General features: G+C 35.3%; 1 protein-coding gene across 1 annotated transcript; it reads right to left on the bottom strand.

The window, feature by feature from the left end:
• Positions 1–299: 299 nt before the first annotated feature.
• Positions 300–7,107, bottom strand: LOC101307726 (nodulation receptor kinase-like). Its single transcript, XM_004288269.1, has 15 exons — positions 6,982–7,107; positions 6,098–6,635; positions 4,867–5,342; positions 4,601–4,751; positions 4,260–4,358; positions 4,093–4,161; positions 3,373–3,444; positions 3,187–3,258; positions 2,916–3,088; positions 2,513–2,739; positions 2,122–2,248; positions 1,952–2,020; positions 1,425–1,614; positions 1,001–1,133; positions 300–805 (listed from the first exon to the last, which is right to left on the bottom strand). The coding sequence occupies exons 1-15, from the start codon at positions 7,073–7,075 to the stop codon at positions 455–457; spliced, it is 2,841 nt and encodes a 946-aa protein (XP_004288317.1). The 5' UTR covers positions 7,076–7,107; the 3' UTR covers positions 300–454.
• Between the last annotated feature and the right edge of the window lie 3,578 nt (positions 7,108–10,685).

Below are 10,685 nucleotides of genomic sequence, written 5' to 3'. Positions count from 1 at the left end.
TGTTAGCGACAATCTCTCAGAATCACTCTTCTTGAAATTCATTCTTTTACATCTTCTCCTTTTTGGGTAACGGAAATCAAAAGGATTGCATTGGGTTTGACCATTCACTCGTTTAACCAGAGACAAGAACTATGTTTACAGCGAACCCTTAAACATAATCCTCACAACAATTGGTCCACCAATCTCGAATTTTTAGTATAATTAACCACACTGATTTGGTAGGCTGTTCTTATCAGTTTATTCAAAACAGGCAACCAATGCAAAAGGTTCATCAGAAATATGACAACGTTGGGTAGATTCAGGATGTTTAAAGGGTAGAAAAAGATATATTACATAAGGTGCATAATTTCAAAAAGAGCATTCTGAAGTTATCCTCATTTTTCTCTTCCATCACTTATGCAATGCAACTAAATTAATCATTCACAATTTGATGAAAAACTCACTAAACCGTTCACTATCTTGGCTCTGGAGGGGCCATTTGTGTCAAAATAGTTGAGGGTTCTGAAGGAGTAGAAGGTGGCGGTATTCTTCTGTCCATGACTATGCTTCTTTCCATGATTGAGGAAAAGCGATTTGATCCGGTACTCTCTATGGATCTCATGTATTCTGATGCATTGTTCTCTATTATCAGAGAATCCTCTAGCTCGCGAACAATGTCAGCCATGCCTGGTCGGTAAGCAGAGAAGGGCTCAATACATGACAATGCTACCTCCACTACCCTCCACATTGCTTCTGCATGGTATGCTCCTTTTATATTTGGATCAACAATTTCTTCAATCTTTGACTCCCTTATATAAGGTTTCGCCTGCAAGCAAAAGATGTATTTTACACTTCTTCAAATTGACATTTTGAATCTCCGAAGGTGAAATATGAAAAGGTATCAGCCAGCCAGTTTGTCAATGTTATCTGATGCAAAAGGTCGTTGATCTTTACATAAAACATCCAACTCAGACACAATATGCATCAACATACTGGAGTCATGTAACACAGTAAAACATACCCATTCGACTAGGCTCCACTCGGGACGTGGCCTGTGTATGTTTAGAGGTTCCCGACCAGTAACAATTTCAAGTAGAACCACACCAAAGCTGAACACATCACTTTTTGTTGATAAATGATGGGTTGTGTAGTACCTGAACAATACATAAAAACAAAACTTAGATACTGTATATCCCAAAAACAGAAACCAAATTTTAGGAACCATCTACCCCTCCAGATTACCAAATGATAAAATATGTAAATTACTTTTAAACAACCTAGTAAATCAGCTCTGATAATCTAAAGCTAAATACTTCATATAACTGATATCACTATTTCAGAATATACTTGTAGACTTGTAGTCCTACATCTCTATCCCATATTTATAATTGTTAGTTAAGATATGGAACTTGTAGATCAAACTTTAGCTAGAGAACCAATCTTACTCTGGATCCAAGTATCCAGCTGTCCCTCTTACTTCCAGAGAAGCACCACTATCACCTTCTTGAGGAGCATATTTTGAAAAACCAAAGTCTGCCACCTTGGCACACATGCTTTGATCCAGAAGTATATTACTTGATTTCACATCCCTATGTATAATGCAACGCCCAGCAAAATTGTGCAGATGCGTCAAACCTACAACAGTGAACGCAAAACTTCAAGCATTCTGATATTCAGAATATTTATAAAAAAGAAATGGCAGGATCAGAAAACAAACAAGTAAATGAAACTTTCACATCAGAGAAACATTTAAGCTGGTATGCCAATATAGGTGGAATTTCAAAACAAGGAAATAAGCTTCTTCAAATTTTATTGTTGCCTTTTCTATTTTCTTTTATAGGATTCGCAGTTTCCTTCACAATTATATGGAGGTTATACGTATTCTTCATCACTAGTCAGTAGTGACAGTTGAAGATTTAAGGAAACTCCAAAGTCGAATACAATAATAAAACTGAATTCTCATATCACTTGCCTCGAGCAGCACCAAGAGCGATTGACAGTCTTGTTGGCCAGTCCAGAATTTTCCTTTTTGCTGCTTCCCCTATTAATATATGGTTTTCAGATTTGTATCAAAGTAGTGATTTTCAGTACACAATTAGTATCAATAAGCATGATTTAAAGTATCAATGACATAAGCAGTACCATATAGGCGATCTTGCAGAGAGCCATTGGACATAAATGGATAAACAAGAATTTCTTGGTCCTTTTCGTTACAATAACCAAGAAGAGGCACAAGATTTTCATGCCGAATGGTTGATAGAAGATTTAGCTGTAAAGTACATAAAATTGTCAGCCATTGTAAACTAATAGCTTATATTGGACTCTGGCATTAGATAGAATGGAGAGAGTGAATATATTTCAGTCACTTCTTGATTTGAGAACAACTAGACATAGTTAGAGATACTATAACTAGAAGTAATGACTTTCATATACATGAATACCTGCCACCACAAATTGGATGGAACTGTATAACTGCTATAAACAGTAGGAAATACTATAATCAGAAGTACTAAGAAATAACGAAATTTCCCACCTCATTATTAAATTCCCGAGTCCCTTGGGTTGATGTTGCTGATCGAACCTTCACTGCCACTTCCTGACCATCAGTTAAAGTGCCCCGGTAAACAGACCCAAAACCTCCTTCACCTATCAGCGTTTTGTAACTTTGGGTGACAGCCTCTAGGTAATCAAGAGTAAATGTCTCTATGGATATTGATTTTATGACCAGATCATCCATGCTAGGTAATGAGAAAATTAAATCTGCAATATCAGGATGACTTAGTTCAGTCTGCATATCATAAAATATAATTTATACAATAAGTCATCTAGAACTGTGTCATATGGAATGGAGGTGTTAAAAACAACAAATGAACTTAATTATTCCTAGAATTTCAGAATATATATAACATGAGTAATAAAGCTATTAGTGCACTAACTCTTTGCCATAGGATATAATTTCTTATCAGATTTTCCTCGAGGCATAAACTTTTTTCTCCACATGAAAAAAATGATCCCGGCGACAGCTGTTACTAGTAAAGATCCAGATACAGCAGCAGCACCAATGATGATTCCTCGTTTTGATGATTCTTGAACACCACAATTTCCATGGCTGCAATATAGACATACAAATATCAGATTTCTTTAATACTTTTACTTATGCTTCAATTTACAAAGTTTGTTTCTCTGCAGAGACAAATAGATTCATACTCTGTTGTAACTTTTAAGGCTTTGAAGGTTGATGGACTAACTTCAGTGAGCTCTGGATTGCAGCCATAATTTCTGGAGAGGAAGAACATGTACAGTGAATATATAACAGCATCCAATGGAATGTGCATAGTACTTGCTAGGTCATATTCTAGTATTCAACAAACGCATATACAATTAAAAGCTTACAGTGTTGCCAAATTTGGTAGTGAAGTAAGAGATTTTGGAAGTGGCCCCGAAAGTTTATTGTGGCTCAGATCCCTGATGATTTGATGGAAAATCACTCAATCAGAAAACAAAACATGCAAAAGAGTCCAATACCGGAAAAAAGAAAGAATAAAAGCCCTTTTTCGGATTCGAACCGATTAAGTCTCTTTCTAAAGGGAGAATCTTATGAATCACTCACGGCACACTTTCTATATTTGAATTTTTGAAACTACAGTATCACCAGATTGCTCAGAATCTTATATCTGAAGTAGAGGAACATGTCAAGCTTAAAGAAGAGAACAATAAACCAATAGACAAGCAATCATCTAAATATTGTAACTATGAACACCGCATCCTGAGTTCCTGACAGTAGTTACATGCATTCTAGTGGATATGGTGTGTTTTCATACATGTATATATATTGGACAAGTCAATAAGTCATGTATGCATAAATATTCACCATCAACATATAACTAGGGGTGTATCTTCCTAGCTATATGCCCTCAACAGGATGTAAGACATTCAAACTTCCTTGCCTACAGCTAATGGTGAATGAAGGGATTAAGCAGTTTAAAAAAGCATAATGTCACTGGCTCACGCTAGCTACTTTTACAATGTATATATAAGTCAGATATATAGTTGAAAACATATAAGGCTACCAACTGCAAATTCTAGTATTCCAGAGTCTAAAGAGAAATTTACACTGAAATCAACAAGGAAGATTGAAGAAATTCTGGAATTTGGCCAATAAACTCATTGTTGCTGAGGTTCCTACAAAATCAAAATCAAAGAATAGTAATGGACTACAATTAGAGAAAATTTATAAGAGTGTAAAATTGACTACACAACAATGAGTGCTTTAACCATACAGGAATCTTAGGTGAGTCAGTTTAGGAATGCTTTTAGGAAATGGTCCCCTAAGTATGCGTTCTTCATCAGGGCTTCTCTGAATGCCAGAAGAAAGATCCCTGAAATTGATAATAATGAATCAAGCTAAGCATGGGAAATACATACAAGAAACCAAATTTCATATAGGAAATATCCAATCAAGTATTAAAATTCAATGAATGTAATCAATAAAGGTGTAAACTTTGCAACCCAAATCGGCAAATCATCCCACAACACTGAAACCAGAATATTGTAGAGCAAAAGCCATATCCTCACCCATAAAACACAGATATTTGAAAACAAAGGGAAATGGAAAACTTACAGTTTGGTAATGACAGGGACACCATTAACAGTATCACAACCTATACCATTCCAGGGAACAGGAAGACATGGGTCTCCAGTCCACCCTTCCCAAACTTCATTCTTCTCATTCCTCTCCAGCAACTCACTCCTCACCTCCAAAATCACTTCCACTAATAACGTGCCATAAGTGAGAAAAAAAAAAAATGTTAAACAATCAAAGACCCACTAAAATACTACAAAAACCCACTTGAAAAACACTACATTGCATTCAAAACCAAAACTCACCATCATCTGTGTCAGTCTCCTGAACCAACTGGTGCACCTGCAAGATCTCATAGGCATTGCAAATGGGTCCATTTTCAGACTCAGAGGCCTTGACCAGAGTTAGATTCAGATACCAATTTGCTGTCACATTCAAAGCAAGCTCCCTGTAATTTGATCCATCACCCATAACATCAAACCCAGATTGTCTCAGCTCACTGTTCAAGTAAACATCAAAAACCCTCTCCCCAGCTTGAACAGTGTGATTGACTTCATAGAAGTACAAGAACAAAAGGTAGTGGCTGTTCGATGAGGACAGGCCATTGTGAAGAATGACCAAGCGGTCTGAAGAAGCTAGAGCTGTTTTGAGGACTTGAATGGGGACTCGAACATCTCTGGAACCCAGAACGTTGACGACATTGGGTTCTGGTATGAGGTAGGTCCCCGGGTCGACAGTTGAGTTCGTTAACCAGATTCTGTCACTCGGGTCAACTCCGTACCTGAAATCAAATGAGAGATTAGCGGTTGCTCCTCTAAACGGGTATAGACTTCGACCCGATCTGTCTTGGGTTCCAAGCACTGTCTTTTCTAGGTAGTGCTTTTCTTTAATAAGCACTTTTTAAGTAGCACTTTTGTTTGGATCAAACAAATATATGCAAAGGGAAGCATAGTTCGTGTAAAAGCATATGATAAATGCTCACATTTTAAGTACTACGAAGTGTTTTTTTTGTAACCATCAAAGAGAATTGGAACTCTAACACTACAGGTGTTTTTGTAAACCTAACTAGAAAGAAAATTTGAAACTCTGGCCACTTTTTACTCTTTGTTGATTTATATTTTGGATTAAGTATCTAAAAAACTCAAATAGGGTTTTGGACATAGCTAATTCTTGAAGTAGCTAAATCTATTCTTTCTGGAAGAAAAAAAAAATATAGCTAAATCTATTATATGGACATGTTGATTTGTGTCACATGGTCTTGCAAATTGTTTAAGTGGGGCTAATGGATATGACACATTTCGATTTTGTTAGAAGAATGTTTGTTGTAGAATTCATTGTGTTCTTTCTGTTTCATTCCTCATTCCAAGATGCATTGCCACATGATCACATGCCACTGATATAGAAGAGAGAATGAGCCCTCAGACTATGCAGAAGATCATTTTTAATGATTACTTAAGCTACAATCCATCCAAGTCTCTTATGTTTCTATATACAGTTCTTTCTTGGTCCTAAAGAAATCAAGAAGTGAAAACATACCTGATGACCTTTTCTGCGTCGTCTTCATCAAAACTAGTCCTTTCAAGCAGTTGCAGAACACTTGAGGGGAAGTCCTCTAGATAGTAAGTCAAGTTCCACAGAGGCCTCAAATGAATCTCTGAAATATAAAGTTCTCCTTTGTCACTGACCAAGCAAAAGTTTATGTAGTCCTTGGTAGCTCTAACAACTCCCTCGACCGCATAATCATCGAGTGAATCTACTACTCCGATTGTGGTCACATCAACAGCAACTGTAAATTTCAATCCCCAGATGCCTCCGAAAATACCCCTAATTAGATAGTCTTGCCCCTTTTTTGATGGCAAGGTATAACATCTTTTCTGATCTGGACCAACGTGAAACACCCTTGTTTTATTGTTGACATTACCGATCGCAACTCGCACACCTACAGAAGTTCTGTTCTCACAACTTAGCCTATTATGAAACTCATTCACGTCTGTTACCCAACTGATGTTTTTGCTATCTATAAAGTTAGATTCTGAGCAGCATGCAATGCTCACAAAGCTGCTTGAATTACTGCCTGCATTGTTTAGTTAGCAAAATATCAAATTAGATCTTATTGTTAGAAATTAAATTTTAACCAAATATATAACAAGAGCACCATGTTAGAAAAATCAAATACATGACCAAATTTCAAGATCTGAACAGCAAGATGAAAATAAAGCCATGTCTTTGGATAATGCTTAGGTGATTATCGTCCAATACGTAATGTGCAGATCTGTCAGATCATGAAAAATTGGGTTCTAAGCCACAATTTGTTCAACCAATATGTTTCTACTGATCTAAAACTATATACAAAATATGAAAACCCTAGCTTAAGATCGAATCACATTTTCATGGTTACTAATTTTTGCTCACAAACTTACCTTCATCTGCAGAAGTCAATGGCGTAAAAATGAAGAGGCAAAGGATGAAGAAGTCTGTTAGTCTTAAAACCCAAATGTTTAATTCCTTCATCATCCTTTTATCACAATCCAAAGTCGCCCCATTTGATCATCAAACTCATAATCAATAATCCAGCATATCTCGTTTTGCAATTCCACCAACTTGAACGATCAAAATCTCTAACTTTCCACCGGCTTCGATGTAACAGTTAAAACAAAAGACCTTGACCACTACCAAAACCTAAAATATATATCAGATAAACACTCTCTAGCTTTGTTTCAATGAAATATGATCTGAGAGCTGCAGAGACAAAAGGGTATCAGAAGGGTTTTACAGAATAGGAAAGAGAAGAGATCTGAGAATATGGTTTGACTTCTAAACGTAGAGAAACAGTGCCAGACCATAGAACAAGGAAGAAGATGAATTAGAATAATAATACAGAGTTATTCACAATTATTTTAGAACAAATTATAGTTTTTTTCTGAGAGTGGTGGATGAGGTTTATAATAATGAGTATATAATCAATCAACTAAAATGGTTTGTTTAAGCTTGGAGGGCAGAGCATCCCTTCGTCTCTCTCCTTGTCTGTTACCATGGACGCAACATCACAAGTTTTCACAGAAATTGGGTTGGCTTCTCGAGTATAAACTATGGATCCGACTACATTTTAATTTTAACGCTAATTCTTTTATATATAATGTCACCTGTCACTTCAACACCAAGAAGAATCTAACGTTTTTCCAATCTAATTTTGCCGGTTATTTCCCAATGTCTTTTTATTCCTTCTCTTTCTGATCACCGGAGGCACCTCCGACAACGTTAACCTCCTCCGTCAAGGATATAATTCGGTTACAACCAACTGAATTATTGTGTAATTGTTGGGTGGATGCCAAGAAATAATATTAATTAATTAGTTTTGGTAATTTTTTTCAACAAAAGACATCAGACCTTATATTACAAAATGTATGTAGAAGAAAATTAAACATTAACATGATCCTTACAAATGAAAGATGAGTTCTTCTCACAGTATTGTACGTCTTACAGTATTGTAGCACATTATATGTGTATTTAATCCAAAAAAAAAAAAAAAAAAAAAAAACATGATCCACCCGCAAGGGCCACGTAAGAATTGAACTAACAAAACTACCTAGAAGACCTAAGAAATTTTCATGCTGCTAACCTTAGAGTGAAGCTCATTTAGCAACCAATACATGTTACTACGCAAGGGAGATTCCCAGGTTCAAATACAAAACACAAAAAATTGAAAAGGCCCAGAAACAATTCCGGATCCATGGACCAAAAGCTCAAGCACCCCTAGCACAAACTCAGCAACCCTAGCGCCACACCAAATTCCAACTCGTCATTGGCAAACCGCAGCAGCCGTAGTCTGTCGTTCCGAACAGACAACGATCTGCAAACGCCGTCGCTGTCACCAGCTTCTCCCAAGCCAACAGACCGCACCTTTTATTATTATAATGGTTTTTTAGGTAACACAAAAAAAAAAAAATTTCCTCTTAAATCAGCTCAGTAAGAATGATTCTTAATTTGTAGTGTCAATGTCTCAAGGCCTACCAAAATGAGTCAGAATGAGTTGTAACTTGTAACTGATAAAATAGAGGTGGTAACTGATTGGAAGGCCGTAGTGATTGAGAATTTGAGATATATAAATACTAATTAGTAATTACTACTTGGTCAAATCTCAGCTCCAACATTGTTCAACTAGTCATTTTTCAGTCATAGTCTTTAGCAAAAAAATTATTTAATTTTGGAGGTTCAATGGAAAAACTTAAAATGGCGATGATAATAATGGATTGATTGGATTCAGACACAAAATGATCAAGTCAGTCATAGAGAGAAGGTATATATCACGAGCTTCCTTGTAGTAATAACATGGTATATATGCCTTAATCTGAAATCCTTCTTATAGCATTTGATTATTATTATTTTTTTTAGTATATTCTTACATTCATGTGTTTTGAACTAATTTTCAAAACTTTTTATAGTATGTCCAGTACCATTTGATCTACCGGCATCAGTCTTCCCTCCGTAAGAGCATCTTTAGCAGTACTAGCCATTTTTTAGTTAAATTTTAGTCAAATTACAAATTAGCTAAAATATCATTTTGGCTAGCCACTTTAGAAATGTGGCTACATCAATGCTCTCTATTTTAGCTAGCATTACATCAACATTATTCTTCAAATAAAAATTAAATAGTTTAAATATATTTATGTATCACGTAAAATATCTTACAAGGAATATATTAAATTATAGCTAGCCTCATCTGAGTTATCTCGCTCTCTACATTTAGCTATTTAGCTAGCGAGATAACTAAAAGTCATAGTAGTTAAACTTTTGCTAGTTTGTTAGAGCTCCGAAAATATCGAAAAAAGCTAAACACGCTCTCTAAAATAGCTAAAAACTAAAATATAAAGTCTGTTAAAATTGCTCTAAGTGCTAGATTCATTGTAGCATTTTAGTTGTTTGTATGATAAAAAAAGAAACTTTTTAATATAGTATATTAACAACATCAAAACGTACTGACGCGCGTTTAGGAATTCAAAAGTAGAAAACTTTTATCGACATACATGAAGCAGGAGCGGACTTACATGCAAGCTTGGAAGGATCTAGGGTTTAGGGTTTATAAACATGCTAATTTAGCTTCATTATTTGCCTAAATTACAGCTTATTTCATACTCAAATTCCTTAATGAACCCCCCTTAAGTTAAGCAAAAGTGCATATGTTTCAAAATTTAACAAGAAATTTTCTATTAGTGCTTTCCATTTGTGTTACATTATGGTCATTATATCAAAACATTTCATGATTATTTCCTTTTATTTTTCAAATTGTATTCCTTACTGAGGATTATAGAACCTATCTTTGGTTTTTCATACACTACCATTCATTGTTGGAAAAAAAAAAAAAAAATGGACCACCCAACCCCCAATTCAAATCCACGTTCCGCCACTGTATATAAGCATGATTCAATTGTTTGTAACTTACAAAAGTAGCACTTTTACTCATCATTGTTAGGTAACAACGTCTGCATGGTTTTCCCTAGCGGATTCATTCTCAAGCCTTCTTTCATACGTATATACGTGTGTCATGGTGGTAAAACTAACAGTAGAAACATATATTTTGGATCTGAAAATTTTTCTCCTAATAATTCATTTCCTAGCTAAATTACCAAGAAATTAAAAGAGAGAATCATACCATTATAATAATAAATAACCAACCATAAAAAACCATTATTCTTAGATTCACCCAAAGTAGATCCGTTGATTGCTATTAGTTTTTAGTCTTTGTATTAGAGAAAGGAAGAAAATCTTTTCCAGAATAGCTAATTAACTGAAATATTTTTGGATCATTATGATAGAATATTGAAGTAAATGTGATTTATTTGACAAAATATTGGAATAGTTATAATCTTTAGTGTCGGATTTGACTCTACAAATTTCCTGTTATAGGTTTTACAGTAAATTAAGGTTTAATGTCCTAAGACCTTCCTAATTAGCTCTATCTCTCAAATCTATATATAAGGCACTTTCTCTACACTGTTTCAACACAAAACAAAAGATTGTAGACAAGTGAATTACAAGATGGCCAAGATGACTAAGTTTACTATTGCTTCCTTTTTCCTTGTCATGCTTTTGTTGAGCACAGGTTTGTTTCAATGGATCGGTCTTG

The sequence above is a fragment of the Fragaria vesca genome, linkage group LG1, assembly GCF_000184155.1.
Source record: "Fragaria vesca subsp. vesca linkage group LG1, FraVesHawaii_1.0, whole genome shotgun sequence".
NCBI classification, from domain to species: Eukaryota; Viridiplantae; Streptophyta; class Magnoliopsida; order Rosales; family Rosaceae; genus Fragaria; species Fragaria vesca.
The sequence above is the reverse complement of the archived record's forward strand: the minus strand, read 5'-3'. Positions and strand labels throughout refer to the sequence as shown.

What these genes read in the sequence shown, in the direction of transcription:
- LOC101307726 (XM_004288269.1), bottom strand. Translation starts at nt 7,075, where the DNA reads ATGATGAAGGAATTAAACATTTGGGTTTTAAGACTAACAGACTTCTTC. An exon ending in GCCTTAAAAGTTACAACAGA is followed by an intron (nt 3,089 to 3,186) that starts GTATGAATCTAT and finishes TCTATATTGCAG; the next exon opens with CCATGGAAATTGTGGTGTTC. An exon ending in GCTGGATACTTGGATCCAGA is followed by an intron (nt 1,134 to 1,424) that starts GTAAGATTGGTT and finishes TGTATTGTTCAG; the next exon opens with GTACTACACAACCCATCATT.